The sequence below is a fragment of the Ursus americanus genome, chromosome 35 (assembly GCF_024610735.1).
Source record: "Ursus americanus isolate L20-20 chromosome 35, mUrsAme1.1.p, whole genome shotgun sequence".
Taxonomy (NCBI): Eukaryota; Metazoa; Chordata; class Mammalia; order Carnivora; family Ursidae; genus Ursus; species Ursus americanus.
The window spans coordinates 12685759-12707487 of record NC_142161.1 but is presented as its reverse complement, the minus strand read 5'-3'; the positions used below and the strand labels follow the sequence as shown (position 1 = coordinate 12707487).

The 21729-nt window shown below is 39.7% G+C and overlaps 1 protein-coding gene across 3 annotated transcripts in view; it reads right to left on the bottom strand.

The window, feature by feature from the left end:
* Window positions 1–823: 823 nt before the first annotated feature.
* AKAP6 (A-kinase anchoring protein 6) overlaps window positions 824–21729 on the bottom strand; it is a 464155-nt gene continuing 443249 nt past the window's right edge. For all 3 annotated transcript variants that reach the window (XM_087859041.1, XM_087859040.1, XM_045802588.2), the window contains exons 13-14: window positions 10656–14068; window positions 824–5657 (exon numbers count right to left, since the gene is read on the bottom strand). In XM_087859041.1, coding sequence (XP_087715167.1) covers window positions 10697–14068 — 3372 coding nt within the window. In that variant the 3' untranslated portion in view covers window positions 824–5657; window positions 10656–10696. The remainder of the gene's footprint in view (window positions 5658–10655; window positions 14069–21729) is intronic.

Here is a 21729-nt window from a genome sequence, read left to right as displayed (position 1 = left end):
TGATGGTGAATTAAGGAAAAAAAGTAATACGGATGGTTACCCTTTGAACATCTTCTATTCAATAAGAATGCCCACCTATGGCCACAGCAGGCTCTGTGGTGAATACTTATTTCCTTGGCAAATTCAGATTGTTGATTATGACCAGTGTGTGGGAAATGAAAGTGTATCTTACATAATCAATGATCATGATTTTTACCTTTGTTGGGGATGAGAAATAAATTTGGAAAAAAAAAAAACACAAAAAACCAAAAAAACGGACTCTTTGAAATGGCCCGGATTTAAAAATGTTTTAGAAAAACATTTAGAGAAAGGATTCCAGTTTATCAGTGAATTGAAGTGAGTTTAGGTTATGTCAATTTTCCTGATGGTTCTGATTGAACTAATGACTTACTCTGTAATTGACTAACCCTCTAAATCAATCAAAGCCAGGCTGTAATAAGTGAACTAAATTTAAGTCCTTAAACCGACTGTGGATGTGAAACAATCTTTAAGTGTATGAAACAAGGCACACTTCATTTTACTAAAGGTAATATGAAACTAAACTTGAGAACTCAACAAAATCTAGAAAGCAAAAAATAACGATGGCAGGTGCTAATATGTTACATTGATTTTGCAAATGGGAATCCATCTACCTCTAAGAAGACAGTGTCAGAATTTGGAACACTGTAGACCAGAAATGGGAAAGCTTTTTCTGTATTGGACCAAAAATATTTTTGTAAATATTTTAGGCTTCGTATGCCACATGGTCTCTGTCTCAACTACTTAACTCTGTAGTTATAGTGGAAAAGCAGCCATAGACAATATGTAAACAAGTGTGTGTGGCTATGTTCCAATAAAACTTTATTCATGGACACCAAAATTTGAATTTCAAGTAATTTTCACATGTCATGAAATACTCGTTTTTTTTTTTAACCATTTAAGAATGCAAAAATCATTCTTAGCTCATAGGCCAAACAATAAAAGGCTGTGTGCCCAATTTAGCCCAAACCGTATTTTGTTGACCCCTGCCTTCAACTAATAAAGCATGTGCTATAAGAGTAACCTGTGAACTTCAAGACATATCAAGAATGTCAGTGACTCATTCGTTCTTCATTAAAGAGTAGCTATCGAACACAACATCACCTATGCACTATACTTGACAAAAATGTTTACCCTGAGTTGAATAATGAAAAAAAAAAATTGGAAACATCCAGATTGTGGGCCATTCTATAAAACTGGCCTTGACTTCTCAGAAATGTCAGTTATGAAAGACCAAAGAAAGAGTAAGAGCATAGGGAACCTGTTCAAATGAAAAAGACATGAAAATTAAAAGCAATGAATGATTTTTGTTTGGATCTGGCATTAAAACAAGAACAACTGCAAATGGACATTATTAGGGCATTTGGAGAAATTTGAATATAGATTGGATATAGATGATCAGATATTGTTTTATCAATTTTACATTCCTTGGGTGTTAGGATGGTATTGTGGATTTGTAGAATAACACTTTTGTTCTCAGATGATGTAGGCTGAAGCATATAGAGAAGTGTTAGGATCTGAAATTTAATTGCAAATGGTTCAATCACACAAAAGTGTGTGTGTAGAGAGAGAGATGAAACTAATGGGGTAAAATATTAACAATAAACAAATCTGAGTGATGAGTATGCAAATATTGTACAATTCATTCAGCTTTTATATAGGTCTGAAATTATTCAAAATAAAAATTGAAACAAGATATAGAAAAAAGACAGTTGTAAATTTAGTTGGCTCAAGTTAAAAAATTTGAAATATAGTAATTACACGATGCTTGAAAAATCAGGTATTCATCGAAATTCTAAAGTACTACTAAACTCATTTGGGAATTAAAATAATTTGACTCCTAGGAAATAGCTGGATTATTTCAGTGTGTTTTGATAGTTGCATCTAATTTGTTCCCAGGAATTTTAGCTATGGGTAAAACCTCAGCTGGATGAGCCAAACACAACAAAATCATCAAACTCAGATTCTCAAAAGCCCTGAATTTAGATTGTTCTATTGTTGTGTAAGATGCATATTTATTCAGTGACCAGAAATTTTTTTTCTGTAATTAAAATTTTCAAATAGAAAAAACATTTCACTTCTAGTAGTCAGATCCAGATAATTCCGCATACTATTTTTGTTCATCAGGTTTTTGAAAATGTAGAGAGACTAGATAGAAAAATGAAATAAATGAGTCATCATTTAATTTGGAGAGATCACTCTGTTCAAGGACATGAAAGGCACTTTCACAAGAAAAACTGTAAACCCTTTGTAGGCAGAGACTGTGTTCTAGTTGCCTTTGTATCTCTAATGCCAAACACAGTGCCTCACACAAGTAGCCACTCAATCAATGCTTGTTGAATGACTGAATAAATGAATAAATAAATGGGGGAGGGGACCCTGCTTTATATGGAAACAGGTTAGGTTTGGATTTGATGTAAGGAAAAGATTCAAGATGACTCCGGCACTAGACTGGGCCACTAAAGGACATGATGGATTATTTATTTATTTATTTATTTATTGAAATTTACAATGATAGAATAAACATATATCTTGAATATATTTTTAGAGAAAACCACTTAAATGTTCAGATATTTTTCTACATGTATGATGATAAAGACAGTTCCTCAATTTCAAGGATTCTGTCTGCTAACATTCACTCAGGTTGAAATGGATCTGAAAATCATGACAAGTGACGGGTAGTTGGAGGGAATGAAAAACAGAAATCACAGCAGCTGGGAGAAGACGAGTAACTGGCCTCAGTTATCTTCAAGGATGCCATGAGAAAGGAGGGGTGGAAATACTGACTAGCTCATCAGGACAGAACAAGAACTGGCAGCAAAATTAAAAGCAGAAGAAAGGGAGCACTACGTACATTTTCGCAGCCGAAGAAAAAACCTTCCAACAAAGACGCGCCCAACCATAGGACAGCTTGCCTTAACAAATAACGAATCACTCACTGGAAGGTGTAGGCAAGAGTTGGTGTGACCATTTTCAAGGATGACTGGGGAGGTAGTGCCCACACAGCAGGAGATTGAAGCTATCCCATCCCTTCTAACCAGAAAAAGTACTGTTCAATAGAAGTCATTTTACAAATTCAGTATTAATATTAAGTAGGTAATTAACAAATATTCTGAATACGTGAAGGTCTTCAATGAGCGTATAACAGGTAAATGGAACATCATGGTCACTTTGTTCCAGCAGATGTAGACCTCGGCATTACCCAAGGAAAGTTTAGGTTGTCTCAATATGTAAAATAATACCATACCTTAACAGAGATCCCAAATGCTCTTAGGTGTTTCAAAGACTCTAGGATTTCTTTCTCCACATCTCGGGCCACTCTCCCCGTGTCCTCTGTTATTTCAAGCCTAGCTTATTTTCTACAGCTGTCTCCTAATGAGCCATTTATCTCTAATCTCTTCCCCCTGTAATCATCCTGACCGCCACTACCAGATGTCTGCCTAAACCTTTTGAACTATTACCTATTCAAAAGCCTAGAATGATTAATCAATTTAGAAATATGTATGGGAAAGATTAGAAGAGACGTAACAATACAAATAGTTATTAAAACGTTAAAATTATAGACTAGTATTTTTTAAATGTTCTTGGTGTTGTCCTAATGTTCTAATGATAAGTAAAATCAGGTGCAAAAGAAAGACTACAAAGTTTCCTTACTACCTACCATATTACATACCAAAGCTCCAACGTGACTTTTTCAAAGACTCCTCATTCGGTCTCCCAGTGTACCTTTTCCCACTACCCCTGCAATGAAACTCCACTCATTTTCTATTGTCTAACTTTCTGTTCCCTTCTAGCACTTCTCTCCCGCCTTATCCCTCTTTGCTACTTCTGCTTTGTGCCCCTTTTGCTACTTTGCTCTCTTCCTTGCCTGCAGGACACTGCTGCATCTCATTTGTATATTCACCGCATCTGTGCTGTAGGTAGGCTTCCCGAGGGCAGGGCCTTGGTTCATCTATGCATCCCCCGCATCTAGAATGGTCCTTGCAGATAAAAGGTGTTAATCATCTAGCCGTTGAATGAATGATTGCATTACCTATGTTCCTAGTTGTTTAGGTTTTAGTGTAGGTCTCTCAAAATGAAAAGGTACATGTCGCCCATACTGCCTAATTCAATACTTAAATTCAGTAAATTTTTATTGAATACCTACTGTGTATCAGGCACTTTAGTAGGTGTTAAGATATAAATTAAAAACTGCATTTAAGAGGAGTAATAAAGACCAGATGGAATATTTCTCAACTAATTTCTTTTAAAACAAAATAAATACACCTGAAATCTATAGTCTAAGTGAAAATAGTCAAATTTTCTAGACTTTACTACCATCTTTCTAGCAAACGCATTCAAAAGGAATTACATAAAATAAATATGAGACCAACTAGATAGCCTGAAATCCAATATTAAACCATTAATGATAAGTAGAAATAAAAAATCTAGGATAGGTTCTTATTGGTTTAGGGGAACTGGCATTTAATCATTTGTGTTCCAAGATCTTTACAGTGATCAAAAGATTTTGAAAATTATGAAGGCTTCATGTATAGTTTAAGTAATTTTAAGCCTCTTATGCAATATGGATATTTTGGAAGCTCTTACGTGTTCTAGTTTTTCCAGAATCAGATGTAATAATTTGCTAAAGAACACAGGTAGAAGAGATCACTGATTTTCCTTTTCCCCCAATAAACTATGTTTATTATGCCAATTTTAATTACCATGCAATCTAATGGTTTAAGGCTTATATTTTCCACATCACTAGACATCATAAACATGAAAGCATTTTATACTGTCATTATACATCAATGTTTGTACTTGGTTATACATATATACAGAAATTATTCACACATCTTAACCTTGCTATTTCCTCCTTTCAAACCAACATAATTTTACCGTGAAAGCAGCTTTTTAATAAATGGTATAAGAAATACAGCAAGGCACACTTTTTTTAAAAACTTTTTTCTCATTACCACCTCAAGAAGCATAAAAAACAAAAAATGTTGTACATAATTTAACAGTAGAATGTCACTAGTGTATAATATACAACACCATATAGTTGTTTCTTGAAGTGCTGCATAGATAATTATTTTTTAAATAAAATAAATAAAATGGCGCTTTTAAAAGTTGCTTAATTTTGAAAGAAGGACCAGTGTTTCTTCTGTATGCTGCAATCAAATCAAATGTTGGCTTTTTAGGTAAATCTCTTTCAATAAACATAGGCATCATACCATAAAAAACAAAAAAAATCCAGATTGAAACATGAAATTGGTCAAGTTCCGGCGGGGGGGGGGGGGGTGTCATTCCAGACAGGTGAATTTAATGGACCATTGATTTGGTGGACTGCAGAATTTTAAAGAGTAGATGGGGAGGGAGGCGGCAAACGGAAAAGTCTCGCTGGAGAGGCGGGGTTGGTAGAGGTAGCTCGGGATAGGAATCCGTGGGAAAACAAGCAGCTCTGCAGAGAACTTCAAAGACAATCACCTAAAGAAAACCAGTGCACAATCCAGGTCACAAGGCTCATGTGGACAAATCGCATTCGGAGGGAAGAGTCATCTTGGGAGAGGTCAACGGAACAAATGGCAGTGACGTGATGAAACCACAGACTAGCCCAGGGTGGGACTAGGAGACCACCCCTGAGGTACAGCCAGGCTTATCTACGAGAAACAAAAGAAGTGATAAGAAAAGGTATCAGAAATGTCAGTTTCATTTGCAAAACTGGGCCCTTCGAGGAAGCCTGCCATGTTGGAACTACCTGCTGATATTCTGAAATAACAGGATACATAAAACATAGTGATGTTAATAGCCCAAGGTTCACATTACTGACAAAAATATTTCAGAATCAACTGAAAAATACATTGCTTTTTTTTTTTTTAAAAGACATGGTTATAAAGAAAACAAGAAAAATCATCAAGCTTGACCTTTTCTCTGGATATCATCTACTCTTTTGGTTGTGAACTCAGTTTTGAACCCTCAAGACAGCTTCAAATCACTATGAGACTGTGAGGCTGCCGGAGCCAAGTGACGCAGCCAAGTATCTACGGTGATTCACAGCCTGGGAACCTGGACCCTCAGGTGGTTTAACCTTTCCCTTGGGGACTGTGTGTGTGCCCGTGGGAACTGAACAATTCCACTATTATATGGTGGTGACGTATTCATAGCTTTGTTATAATCCCAAATGTTTCACCCCTTGCCGGTAAAAGGATATAACCTGAGCTTCTAGCTCGAATATGAATGCATTTCATTTAAGGTACAGACGCCCTGTGCAAATTAGAATGATTCAATTATTTCTGTACATCTTGATGGCTCAGATACAAATTTGTTCCAAACTCAGTCAGTTCTGCCTATTTCTAAGGGGCTGAAAGCAATAAGCTGGATGTTAGGAAAAGCTGAATTCCAGGGATAGGCAGTATAGTATGCGATTACTTCAGGCCCTCTGACCAGCTCTCAAATAAAGCAGGCGTTTGCTTGTCTAGGTTTAAACCGAGCTCTGATGTCTGACGTCAGGTTGCTTTATTGCCTTTCTAGAACTAAATATTCTCATTCTCTGTCTTTCTCTTTCTCTATAATCTTGCAACCTGTTTACGAGCCAGAAAGACTTTAGCAAATGTGGCTTGGCTGAAGTCACAGGAAGTTGGGGAGAGAAGGCCGGTTCTCAAGAACAGGGAGAGATAGACAGGAACAGATGGACAAAATTTGGTACAGTCAAATACTGCAGTAACTCAAGAAAGAGCATGGTGCATTGTTCAAATGCCAAGGACACGACTCGCTTGAAATATGGACACTGAGTAAGGAATCCTTAGGTGAGGCAAAGCTGGTCTTACTAAATGCTGATTTAAATTCTCTCTGGCTAATCAATTCTTTCAACTTGGCCCACTTGGAAAGGGGCAGGCAAAACTGATTGAAGCACAGATCTGGGGTGTGTGTGTGTGTGTGAGAGAGAGAGAGAGAGAGAGATGGGTGATGACCAACAAAATCTTTGTTATTTAGCATGGCAGGGCTAGTTATTCAGAACTGATGGATAATTAAAAAGCATTTCACATCCACCAGAACCGTGACTTACTAAAGTGATTTTAAAGGTAAATTTGATGCGATTACACTTGCATTGTTTAGCGAAAAATTAATACACTATCACCAAGAGTAGTTTTTTTAAAACTGCTTGGCCAGCTTTGGATCATATTAAACACTTAGTATCAATCCAACTAACACAATATGAATTTATGTTCTATACGTGAGAAATGTTTGCTTTTAAAGTTTTCTCAGGTTGTAAAAACTGAGTGGGAACAATTTTACTGTGTATGTGTATACTTGAGCGTGCATAAACACAAGTAATTGCTGAAAATCTAAAATCTGTGAGCTACCAACAATCACATTTGCAGACCAATAAAGCAGGAAAAGCAAACGAGCTAAAAAGTTCTGAAGGAAATACATGCGTCCTAAGTAAATACAGCCCCTCCGACACACACACACACGTGCACACACACATACAACATACACAGTAAAACAAAACTGAAAACCAGAGTAAACCAAAAAGAAAAAGTACACACTGGCTGCATGTGATGAGTTAAATTTTTATACCACAGGATTTATCCAGCCTGAAGTTTACGGTTAAATCATTCACCAAAGATCAGAGGCTTATGATGAGGATTACGAAGAAATAACTGTCAGAATACAGCAAAAAGATTAGTGCAAAGTACATCTCTTAGGCAGGTCCTAGGAGGCACTCCACACATACATTATGTGCTTCTTCCAAATTAGGCAGAAATATCTGGATCTATCCAGTTACCTTTCCTTTGATGTGATTCGTTACAACTGACCTCTCTATTTTGGTAGAAACATGGCACAAAAATGAAAATAGTGAAAAGCACAGCAGTGTGCCTAGAAATCAGTGCAAACGCATCCTGTGTTAGATCATGTTTAAAAGTTCAACAGTTTCAGTGGGTTTTTAATTAGAACAGTACATGAAAAACCTCAAAATTTTTTGAAAAAAAAAATTCTTGGTACGGTTGCAAGCTGTAGCTGCTGTTCTAAGTTGTAGCTCTTCCAGATGACGTAACTTCATCATCCGAGAACTTAGTTCTGGGGGAAAAAAAAAAGCCCAGCAAACTGAACTCAGTGTATTTTATTATCTTGCTAGGGCACCCCAACTGATGGTTTTGAAACTGCTTTAAAAAGTACAGTTTTTCCCCCTCTTTTGAATCTTGTAGAAAGTACAATGACAACAGTTAAGCTTTTATAGACACAAAGTCTCATATTTACCAAATAGCTTTACTATGCATCCCTGATATTTAACACCAAAGGCGTGTCAACCTTTTGAGATTAAATAATTTGTCCTGGTTGGTAGTATTTTAACAAAGTGTAAATATTTATGCCCAGGTACCCAATCCTAACGACAGGTGAAAAATTTAGGCATCCAGATATCTGGTCTGCAAGATACTGAAAAAACTGAATAGGACCAGTGAATATGGCCATTTAAATGGCCCTTGGCGGATCACAAGTCACTTGGGGGCGATGTGAGTTCTGCAGAAGTACAATCTGGCTGCGGCTCCCACTGCCTGAGATGGGGCCAGGAACCACCCCTCGGGTGCTCAGCAAAATCTCGCCAACTGTCAGGTGGGCTAGCTGATAGTTTTGCACCGTCGTGCCTGTGAAATGTGAGGGCTGCGCGGATCCCACAGCACGTTCACTTGCCCAGGTCCAAAGATGGAGCTGCTTAACATTTACATTTCGATTCTCTAGCTACATCATGGAACAGAAGGAACTCCCAGAGTATCTAAAAGGGAAGGGTGCGACCCCGGGACTTCTCCAGGGCCAGTGCCGCTGGAGTTCTGGATCTTGGCATGACTGGTGACTTGAGGGCCCCAGTCACACCATATCATGCTCTGAGGGGTGTTGCTTTCAAGCCTTTATCCCCTTGCGGAAAACAAAAATCAGCCAGGCTCCACCAGCCCTTCCGTGGAGCTCGGCAGAGGCAGCAGGACATTGGGTACTAATAGAACTTGTTTAGAAGCGGCTTATGGAACTGCAGTTACTCTCCCTTAATGGTCGGTTTTACTGCATACTGATGGAGAATGTGATTATAGGGTGGACATGTTTCACAGAAAATACGTTTCTCTCTCTCCTACTTTTGTTCTCACTTGCGGCCAATTGTAAATTGAGTCTGAAACATAGGAAATTAGTTGAGCTATATTAGTAAGTAGGATGTCTTTCTTCAATTTTGCATACCGAGTTTATTTTTAGGGTATATATATGGTATGGATTCCCCCCCTCCCCATTTCTAGCAGCTCTACACAGAATCACACATTTTAATGAGCTTAGGGCACAGGTGTTGCAGGAAAAAAATAATGATGTTTGCCATTCATCTTTCAAATTAAATAATGTGTTTTTAAATAGTAACTTTTTTCATAATACATTATGGGAACAACATTTATCTGTCACATTTTAAAAGATGTATTTGTAATAAATGTAAATTACTTTTAGAAAATCAGTAATTAGGCTCATCAAAAAATAAACAATCTGCCACAAAAAAGATAATCTTTAGCATAGTTAAGTGTAATAACTGTTATTTGAATAAGTTAACAAATTAGGGTAGATTGCTTCTGTAATTCATTTCCTATAGCACGAGTTTAGGTTACGGCATTAAGCTTCTGGAGTGGGGGGTGGAGATGGCATTCGGCACCTCATACTTTGGTGAAACACAACTCTCACATTCAAAAGCTCAAATTTTCTTCTTTAGACTTGATTGAGAAAGTATATTCATCACTGGGGCTTAGAAACGGAAAATAACAGAATTTTTGTGTCACTTTTCGAGCCATATCATCATCTCCGAATTATCAATCAATAGCTGTCTTATTAAATGTGAAGAGTGGAATGACTTTCTCAAAAATTTTGATGGAAATCAGCCTGTCACCTTCAGGCAAAATTCAAAAATTCTGTTTTTATCAAAACGCCATTAACTTGTCATGTATTCTCTCCGCATTTGCTTTCTGGGCCTGTTCTCGGTCTGTGTGTGGATAAACAAGAGCCTCTTCTTTAACACCAACTTTCCCCTCCTGTTTGAATCCTCAGCCTTGGCCGTGAGTAGGAGCGGGGACAGCACAGCCTTCCACTGGGGAAGCAAATGTGATGATAGTTACATGAGACAGAAGCATAAAAGGAAGGCCCAGAGCAGGAGATGCAGCCTTTAACCTCATCATTGTTCATTTCCAGGCACCGGAGGGAGCGGGCAGCTCTGCGTGCAGGAAGCTGAAGTGGGGAGCCCTGTCACTCCGCATGCATTTTGATCAGAGGGGATACCTGCAATTGGGAGAACCTTTTTCTTCCCTCACTGGCAGAATGTGAAGTCCTAAATTATTCGCTGCTTCCTCAAATTTTGTATTCTGCCAGAATGATGTCGTAAAGATAATGTCATTAAAAATGTTGCTTGTGACTGTCTCTCTCCCTTTTGCCTCACAGTCACTTGTATTGTTGGCAATGTCTCTTCCACCTAAATGTCTTATTCAGTGAAATGTCTGCCATGCCCAGTCCTGCTGACTAGTCTTCCCTATCGTGGCACTGTTGACTCAAACTCATAGTTGAAGTACATATAGATATATATTAAATACATGTTAGAAATACATTAAGAACATGTATTAAAACATGAGGAGCATACATACCTTTCAATGAGATGATTTTCATGCGTGGAGAGGGTTGCACTCTACCTATGCATATTTTTATGTTGTTCTTCATGAAGATTTGGAAGATTTTCCTCACAGGTTAAAGTTTTGGGGTTGGGATGCAACACAGCCTTGTCTTTTGGCTGCTTTGCCTTCGAGGAGAGTTCTGGAACTTCAGATTTGGCTGAAGCAGCATTATGTTCTTCTGGCCTTCCCAATTCACCTGTGTTTTCTGAACTCTCCTTTTCACTGCCCAGCCTTGAAGTAGTTAGCTCTGAGCTTTCCCCACAGATCGTAGCTTGGGGTAAACCATCCGCTCCGTTTGCGACATCAGATTCTTCATGATGGGGAGGAGTTGAAAGAGCCACCATGTCTGCCTCCTCAGCTAGGAGAGGAGTGTCACTGGACTTTGGAGAGCCGGCTGCTGCTGCTTGTGGCACAGAGGTTTCACCGGAAACAGCAGGCTCCTGTGGAGGAGGGCCGGAGAGGCAGGGCTCATCTCCATCCGGGTCGTCCTCAACACAGGCCTCAAAGAAGCATTCAGGGTCTTCCTTGTCTTCTAAGCCAGAGTCGGTAACGTCCAGCGGCAATGGGGTGCTGCTCTTCTCTTCCACATAACTGCTGACCTCCCCGCAATCACTGTCATGAGATGAGAGAGATAAGTAGGAGTAAAAGTCCCCTTTTCTCAGCTGGATGGGCCGGTGAGAATGTTCCAACACCTTCTCCTTGATCTGAGTTAACGAGGTAGGAGCAGCTGCCTCATTTTCAGGTTGAGATTTACTTTTCAGGGCCGTTGAAGCCATGTCAATGATTTCCTTAACAAAGTCGTGTACTGAACAATCCTCAGCATCTTTTTGATGGAAAACATCTGGCTCACAGTCACAACAGGAAATGTTGTCACTGACAGAAACATTCTCCTCTGTTTCGTTTTGTTCAAGTGCTAGGCAGCAACGAGCAGATTTTCCAGCCACACCTAGTGCATCATTAGAAGAGTTCAGTATATCGGAATCCTGTCTATTGAGAACTCTGGCTTCTGAAGGCAGCTCTGGGCAAGACTTCTCGGTGGGAGTAAAAGCAGTTGTTGGAGTTTCAAAATGGTGGTGGTTTTGACATTTCTTTAGACGATGTCTAACAGTTTGGGGAACAAATTCATTTCCAGCAATATTTGAATCATCTGAGCTATCCATAAATACTTTGCACTTACAACGCTCACTGTCTGAATTCTTCTTCCCTGTTGTACCAGGATTTTCTGATTCCTTTGAAATCCCATTCTGTTTATCTTTCTGCCTTTCTGGGGTGCTTTCAATATTGCCATTTTCCATGTCAGCCACATATGGGTCTTTGTTAACTTTGAAAGTATTTTTCTTATTTTCACCCTTTGTCCCTAACTCATGGGTGTGGGATAAATTCTTACCATTTCCATTACTTTCAGAGAGACGTTTTATGGAGCCGTTCAGTAGAGCTTCGATGCTCAGGGTATCAGAGGGATTGGAGATCTCACTACTACTTACATCCTTACTGCCCTTTATTTCATCACTGAGGTTACACCTTCTCTTCTCTTTTGTCAAGGAAAGCTTTGGTCTGATCCAGGTCTGCAGTTCATTCTTTATATAGTCCAGCCCTGACATCAAGTTGCATTCTTCATAAATTTCATCATCTGTTGCAATACTGGAGTCGTCATCCTCATCTTTGATGCACAGCTCTTCTTCTGTCAAGGTGAGGGTAGAGCTAGAAAGGAGGTCGCTGTCATCTTCATCATCAGTGCAAGCAGAGGTGCAAGAGACATTAACAATCATGCTGACATTGACGTCGCTTTCATCAGCCACCGACCGAGTCAACCGCTTCCTGAATGATGCATTTGATTCCGGGACCTTGTTCTTGTGTAATACAATATCCTCTGAGCAAAGAGAGAGCTCATCACTGCTGCTAAGCTCTGTAAGAGATGCTGGCGAATCTTCATTGATTGAAGATGCTATGTCCAATGATAGCTGGCCAGTAAAGGACATCTTTTGGGAACTGCTTTGGAGAGTCATATCAGAAACACTTCGCTTTATCTTTTGCTCCGAAGGGCTCTGGATATTCTCTAAACGATTCAGGAGATCCAGTGTTCTTTTACTCAGTTCACCAACTGAGCCACTGCTCACACTTATGTCCCCAGAGCTGTGACAGCTAAAAAGATCCTCATTGCTTTTATAGGATGTCAACCAACTTTCTAAAGAAGTGCTTCGCTGGAGGCTGTCACCGCCATTTTTAAGGATGCCCAATCCAAATAAGTCACCCCCTGGAGAAAGGGACTCAACAGATGAGCTGTGGGATAACAGGGAGAGCTGTCTACCATTCTGCATGCCAGTGAATGTCTTCTCTACATCACCACTTTTATATGAATTTCGATCCATTTCATGGGAAGCACTTGCCAAATGCCTTTCATGGGGAGGTGCATCTGGTTGTAACTCTGAAGCCTGATGTTTAGATTTGCAGGACTTTTTATCAAAATAAAAACCATGAAGCAGGGGATCCTCCACATGTGCTTTTTCACTTTGTGACTGTTTCATTATCATTGGTAATTTGAGTTTTGAGCCTTGGAGGTATGAGTAATCATAAAATGTAAACACATCATGTTTTCCTTGTAATTCTTCTCCCAAACAATCAGGGGTATATTTGGTAACACTGTTTAAATCTCCAGCTTTTCCATTTACACAACCCACTGGTGAAATGGATGACTGAGAGCTATTTGGAAGCTTAATGCGTTCCTCCTCATCTTTAAATTTTTGCTTTAACACGTTAACTGCATCTCCCATTTGTGGGTCCAGATGTTCAGTTTCAGGGTTACTTGGGGACCCATCCACCACATTGAGCAAGCACATTTCAGAGTTGGTAGTGGTTTCAGTGTCTCCTTCACTCATGATTCCACTCTCACTGCCTGAATTCTGGCTCATGTCGCCTCCATGGCACGGGCAGGGCTTCACCAAACTGGAACCTCCTACAAGGTCCGGCAAAGATTTGGTAGATGAAAACGAAGAGTCTTTACTAAGACTCTTTGTTAAAACACTAGGCTGTGTCACGCCGGTGAACTTCGGGCTGTTTTTCAGAAATGGCATGTGGTTGTCCTCATAGAGTTCAACATTGTGGAGGCTGTACACTTGGTAAATGTGTGGACTGGAGGGGGCAGTGATACTTGAGGCATACTGAGATCCCCCATGGTCACCTGCCTCTTCTTCATAACCAGGGTCCTCACTACCTATCTCTTCAAGCTTTAAGGAAGGCATGACAGGTTGGGGTTCTTGATCAAGGTCATTTGAGTCTTCATTCAAACTAATTAACTTGTTACTTATGTCAGTTTCATCCCATTCCAGGGCATCCTCACTTGTGCCATTTAGATCCATCAAGCCAGGATCAATCACATTCAAAGTCTCCTGTGTAGGAGGAAGAGGGAAAAAAAAAAAAGAAGAAGAATTAGGGAACACACAAGCATGAACATTTTATCCATTCAAAATCTCTTGGAAGAGTCAGGAAAGAAATTTGCCCCAAGCATGGGTTTGAAAGATAGCATAATTATCAGCTCTATGTTTCTCTGGAATAACATCCAAAATTATTGAAATGGGTTTTTCTATCAATAGTAATTTGTCACTGAAGGCAATAACATAGATTAAAATGTAAGATTATTACAGTCAAGTTGTAATTTTTGGAATTAACCACTTCCTATTGATTCTTCTACATTTTTAACCTGGGATTGGGCGAAGATAAAACTGTCAGGTAAATGAAGGGAAAAAGACATCTTTAAGGCACGTTCACACTGATACTCTTAGTTCTGCGGTCCATAGTGGAATATCATCTGTAGCCACAAACGGCAGACTCCCTCTTTTCTATGCCTGGGCTTTCCACTTGAAGCAGCCTTTGCCTTGGGGAAGTAGAATAGACTTATGGCCACCTGTAGAGCCATTCATGGTCAGAGACCCTTGCTTGTCTATCTTTTCTTCTGCCTTCCTTTTCAGAATTTGGCCCTGCTCCCCAATAGACCCAAGATAAACAACACTTGATTGGTTTCCTCACCTACATTTTACTGGACCCTGAGTCTCGGGCCCTGGTTCTCTTAGTCTCTCTCGCTTCCCCAGTCTCTTCCTACAACAGAGATTCTACTTTGATCTTGTTCACTTGCCTCACTATTGTCAGTCCTACCCCTATTTATTCAAAGCAGGAACCCTCCCCTCCAGCCCACCTCTAGCCCTAGAATAACAACTATCTGAAGACTTTCCTGACTCTCCAGTTTGACTCAGCCCAGATTCTCTTACACTGCACTCTGCCAGCACAGTTGGGATCCTTGATCTTTCCTTGAACGTCCTGGTTTTAACTTGGGTTAGGTGGAGCTTGACACATTATTCTGGGACACAGTAGTTGAATAGGCTCCTGGACTCTGTCCAGATCCCCCCACCATCCTCACTTGCTGTCCAGCTGTCTGGATTCATGCTAGAGCCAAGAGAGGTGATAGAGATACGCGGGCCCTGACAGGCTCACCTACAGACAGAAACTCAATTAGAATTCTGCAGCTCAGCCTACGTATATGCAGGGTAGTGAGGCACGGCTCTAGAACTATGCGGAGTGGCTGAAGTGTTGACTTTGCTGCCTACCAGCTGCATGGTCTTGGGCAAGTTGTTTAACCTTTCTGAGTACGGATCTCTTCGCTCACTTGTTCAAGGCGGCTAGCACTATTCATCCTTCGAGATAATTCTGAATACTAATAAGCTAATGCTTGTGAAGGTTGAGGAGGCAGTCAATATAAGGGAGCTGTAATTCTTAATACTTGTAGCGTTGCTCTAGAGTGGCCTTGGGTCGATTCATAAAGGGTTCTCTCCGCCTACCTTCTCTCCTTATCATTCCTTTCAATTTGTCCTAAAAACCATAAGGGATTGACGACATGGTAGGTAGAGAAGGATGTCACACAATATAATGGGTCAGCATATTTGCCATTACAATTCAGAATTATTTTAACGGCCTGGTGAAAAACAGTCCATGATGCTTTTATTCCTCAGTAGCGGGCAAACGGCTTCACCAGCAACACATTCATAAAACTTTCCCAAGAAGCCCTCGGTCCTTCCTGGAACTAGTAGTTAAAGGACACCACACAACCTCATTAAGTATAAAATACCCATTAGCACTTTATTACACTGGATATGTAAGAGATTATCTGTATAGCCTACTTAAGTTTAAAAGAGTCCAGTTACAAGGTAAACATTAATTAAGGGATATTTTTAAATTTTATGACAGAAGTCCTTCACACTGCCAATGTCACAGCCATTAATCTAGAGCACTGGCAGTCATCATACGCACTTAGGGATGGAGTACATTTACTGTGATGAATTTTTACTAGGATTTCTGTTTATTCTTTGCTTGCTGATAAAGGAAGTACTAATGACCAGTTAGTGTGGCTAATGAATGTTAAAATCTTCAGCTGTAGAAACAATCAATCAGTCTAATCAAATAGTGTATTAATTTCAACTACTATCTTGCCTGACACCGGACTCTGAGAGTGCTAATAAATAATTGAACTAGTCTTTCAGAGAAGCTCTCTTTGTAACTCTCGGGTTGACTCCAACTTTTAGCAGCACAGATTTTCTCTGAGAGTCCCAAACCCGGGGGGGGGGGGCTCACACTAGCTGCAGGAATTGTGCCATCTGGGTGTGCCATCAGGAGCTTAGCCCGAGTGACGCCTATAACTTGGACTTGTCTCCTGTGACACAGTCATTTTCTGACCAAGTGCTGCCTTTGTGGCATTACAGATGCAAGTCTCAGGAAGTAGAAAACTTAGAGCAGCACCTGAAAGAACAAATCCTTTGCTCAATTAGTAGTCGGAGTGGAGATTTTCCATAAGAAAAAGATGAAATTTTGTAATATTGTCCTTCCCCCTCCTTAACTCTGTCCTCCCGTACATCTCTTAAATTTATTGTAATTGCTGAAATTTTTTGTATGTCAATTCCTGGGACTATCTGACAAGATCCTTTAGAAAATTGTTTGCTTCCGACTTTAAATTTTACATGTTAAAGAAGTGCTATTTGGTCTGCCCTCATTCACTCCCTTCTGTTGTGGATTAAATTCTGTCAATATTTTCAATAAAATCTCCATTTCCTCAAGATTTAACCTCAAACATAAAACATCTCCTGGGGGCAAGAAAGTATGGAAAGTTTCCAAGAGGAAGGGCATTGGGATATTTATATAACTAAAAAGTTATCTTTGAAAGAAATGATATGTGTATAGAGTAATGTAACTGGCAGGAAAATTATTTGGTCGAATGCCCTCTTTGATGATAGCTCAGCAGCCAGTAATGCTCAAGTTAATTAACCATTTGTTGTTGTTGTTTTTCTAGAGAAACTGTCTGGTACTTTTTTAAAAGGCACAAATGTTCCTGTCTTTGATAAAGTGATAAATTAGAAATGGATTTAGATAAAATCTAAGAATATTTGACTGAAACCAAAAGGATGGTGAGTAGTCCAGGAGGTTCCAATAGAGAGACTGCAACTCCAAAGATAATTCTCAATTAAATTAATTTGTGTGAGGGTCTTTCATTCATCAACTTGCTTCACTGGTGCAGAATTTGGCCTCAACCTGAAGCTCTATATAAATAATTGCATACACCTACACACACCCCTTCAAGAAACAAGTGGAATTAATTGGTGCTGGGTTTTGGGGTTTGCTTTTTTTTTTTTTTTTAATTCTTGGAAGCAGGTTATTTATTTCAGTACAATACACACAGAGAAAGTAAAACAGGCTGGAGAAAAGATGACGATGATGATGATGATGATGATAATGATGATGAAAGAATCAAGATTCCAATTGTAGGAAGTAACGTACAACAGAATTAATTTCCTTCTGTACTTGTATGGCTTTAATTGAACTAGGTCTCCCAGGATTGCATTTCTAAGATTTTCTTAAACTTTTAGGTTACAAAGTGGGTTTTTATAAGAGATGAGAAACACATTACCAGCTAAAGTGTTGGGTAGTGTAGGGATGAAGGAACCTGAATTCTATAAAACAACCCAACAGAGATAGGATATAGCTACCTCTAGATTCCTTTAATTTCCTTTAAAAAGTTGCATCTTTTGAAAACCTAAAGAAGGTCAAAAAGATCAGCATGAATGGAATGTTCCAGTCGAACTTCTAGTTCTCTAAGTGGGCAAAACCATTAAGAGGTCTTACAATTTGTGTTCCTCCTATTTATTCCAGATCCAGGAGTTGATTAAGCAACATCACTTGCAAAGTCCTGGGAATAGAGGTTTATCTATAGAAAAGTGGAATATAACAAAAAGATACAAATAAATAAAAATGATAAAAACAGAAACATAATTAACTGTAATTGAGTAAAGATCTGTGTATTTACCTTAGAGCAAAAAGTAGACCACATGGAAGTTTGACAGCTTTTAAGAGAACTCAGAGTTTGTAGTAATCTGCCTCTTTTGGGGCAGAGATAGATTCAGAGTTAGCATGAAAAAATATAGATGAAAAAAGAAATAGGATGAAAAGCAAAAATGTTCACTAAATGTTTATCACCCATTTTGGGATTCAGGGCAGAGACTCAAATAGATCTGAGTGTGAATCCTGAATCCTGAATCCCCTCTCTCACATGTTAGCTCTGTGGGCAAGTTATTTAACAGTTAGTAGTTACTTAGTTCAACTATTTAATAGGCCTCAGCTCCATGATTTGTATATCCAAGATAATCACAGCACATTGGGTCTACCTTAGGGAGTGCTTGGAGCTTCAAATGAGAAAATGTATGTCAATACATCTATAGTGGGGGGAGCAAGGGGTTGGCACACAGTAGGTGCCAATGACTGGCAAGCTATCAAGATAGATTCCCTTTGCTGAAATGGGACAGGGCTGACAATTAAATAACCATAACTATGTTTGCATGAAGACTGGTGGTTGGTTGACTAATCTCCTTGGTACAACCACATGCATGGAATTTAATGAAATAAACATCAATTAGACCCGTTACTCACTTCCATTGCCCTGTAAATGGGGTGTGGGTTTGTCTTTGTCTGTCCTGACTGGGCTTATCTCTCAGGAATAACCAGATGAGAAAAGACACCTGCCCAGCCCTCAGCAAGGCCCATAACTCAAGCACTTTCTATTTCCTGAAAATAATCTTTTATTTTTTTAAAGGCAGGTCCATTGTCTGTGAAATTCTATCACAACTGACACATGAGAGCAATCCAATCCTGCTCACTATCTATCGGATTGACAATAATGTTAAAGTAACTTGTCTCAGCTCAGAAAATGCTTTGAAAGTCTATCTCACACTAATGATCAAAAACTGTTCTAGCGAATGCTCTTTTTCAATAACAAAGCTGATTAGAAACTCAAAACAGACAAGTAAAACCCAAAGTCATCTCACAAATCTCACTAAAATGAGTACTGACATGGACATATTTCCTACTCTTGACTATACAGACATTTCTGAAATAGTTGCAAATGAAAAATCCATTAGATGTTGTTTTAAAATGAGTTTTATAATAGCAAAAATTGACTTAGTTCTCAACAGGGCCCAGGGACAAAAGAGAGTCCAATATTAAGAACCAGGGGTTTTCCTCCTGGATGTAAACTCCATGAGGGCAGGGGCTCTGTCTGTCTTGTCTCCACTAGAGCCCCCGAGCCTGAGACAGTGCCTGGCAGAAAGCAGGTTCTCAAAAACCTTTACTGAGTGAACTGCATGAAGAAAGACTTGGCTGTGTTCTCACGAACTATTGAAGAGATCTGGGGAAAGGTCCCGAGGTTAAATTCAGCCATGGTGAAACCACCTACAGCATTTCTGACTTTCTAGCTGGTGCCACCTCTCAATTAAAAAAGCTAGTACCCTCAAAAATATTATGCTCAGTAAAAGCTGTACAGAAAGTCATATATTATATGGCTTCATTTATATGCAATTTCAGACTAGGTAAGTGCATAGAGACAGAATAAAAATTGGTGGTCACCAGGGGCCTGGGGGAAGAGAGAAGGGAAGCAATTGCTTAACATTTGTGGGGTTTCCCTTTGGGGCAATGAAAATGTTCTGGAACTAGATAGAAGTGACGGTTATACAACACATGAATGTACTCAATGCTAGTGAATTGCTCACTTTATGATTAATTTTATGTTATGCTAATTTCACCTAAAATTTTTTTTTTAAAAACCCCAAAAATGAGAACCTGGGTGGCTCAGTCACTTAAGCATCTGCCTTCGGCTCAGGTCATGATCCCGGGGTCCTAGGATCGAGCCCCGCGTTGGAGTCCGCTTCTCCCTCTCCCTCTGCCCCTCCCCCCGCTTGTGCTCTCTCCCTCTCAAATAAATAAAGAAAATCTTTTAAAAAATTAAAATAAAATAAAATAAACAAACAAGATAATAGGAGTATTCAGTCCCGTTGAGTTTCAGAGCCTGTAACACCATCACACATAGCAGGACTTCACTCTATCAAGAAACTTGCTTATAAAAATATTACAACAGATAATATTTCTGAATTCATTTATATCTCGGTGCATATATTATCAATAAAGATAATTTGTTATTACAGACTTCTTTGTTTGGTCTTTGCACGTGCTCATCGTTCTAAGAAAGGCTGAAGAAAAGAACATGCTGTGTATAGTACTTCTCTTAGTTAAACTTCATTCGTTGTGATGCAACGGTCTCTTCTGAGGAGAGAGGAGTGGGGTTAATACAGCCCTGATTTGCTAGGATAGTCCAATCTCCTTTGACCTTATTCTACTTGATTCCTCTGTAGTATTTGACTTGAAATTTTCTCCTCTTCTGCTTACTTTGATGCTAAGCCGCCTCACAAAATCCATTTCAGCTGCCTTTTAGGTGATAGTATGTCTCACAGTCCGTCTTGCCTCTTTCACCCTACAGACTCCCCTGCCTTGAGTTTAGCCACATTGCTGTTGTCTATTATTTTGAAGGGTATATAGGCTACGTTGAAGAGAAAGGAATTCAAGAGAAATTATGGGGGGAGGGGGTCGTTGCAAGAAGAAGGAACAGTAAGAAGCAAAGGCAGATGGGCTAGAGCTTTATGGGTACTTTCATAGGAGGGAAGAGCAACCAGCAAAGGAAACACACAGCAGGAAAATCCAAGTAGGACTGGTATTATATTCTGGGAGTTGAGAGAAGGGGACGTTTAAAGCAGTGGGTGGTTAAGAGTGTTATAAGAGCAGAAAAGATAAGAAGAATGGGAGGTGAGGTAAAGCCACTGAATTAGCAAGAAGAAAATAATTTGTAACCTTGCAGAAGGCAGGTCCTAAAGGCTGGGAGGTGAGGAAATGAGCATCGGACATGCCAGAGAGTAGCCTGAAGGAATCCTGCTTTCACAGTAAAACTGCTGTGGAAATAGGGAGCCCGTCCTCCCAGGTGCTCTTCACCACCTTTCCTGTCCTCCAGCATCAGTCTTGGAAGGAGAACGGAAGTGGAGAAACCACGGAAGCCAAAGAATGTATAAGGTTCAATAAACAGGGTGATCAGGGCGCCTGGGTGGCACAGCGGTTAAGCGCCTGCCTTCGGCTCAGGGCGTGATCCCTGCGTTCTGGAATCAAGCCCCACATCAGGCTCTTCCGCTGGGAGCCTGCTTCTTCCTCTCCCACTCCCCCTGCTTGTGTTCCCTCTCTCGCTGGCTGTCTCTATCTCTGTCGAATAAATAAATAAAATCTTAAAAAAAAATAAACAGGGTGATCGTGAGGCTGTAGAAAGGACTTCCACAGAAGAAAGAAGGATCCACAAAATATATGCACTGCTTTCTTCCCTCTCTACAACTTCAGTTTCACTGGAGAGCCTGCCCCACAGGAGTGCTCTTTAGATTAAGAAGCAGTATGTTTGTGCCGATCAATTAAAGACACTTAGATAGTGTCACAATTACTAACTTGTAGGTGCAGGAGCCTCAGTGTTGGTAGTATTAAAGCTATGTGGCGATAGTCAGACGCCTTGCTTCAACCTATGTTGTCCTTAAACATGTTACTTATTGTATAAATCACCACTCGTATCTGTTAGGCATCCACTGTAGGAAAAAGGTATCTTCCCACCGACCTCCAAATGTTTTACTAGAAGTAACTAGAAAAATCATCTCCT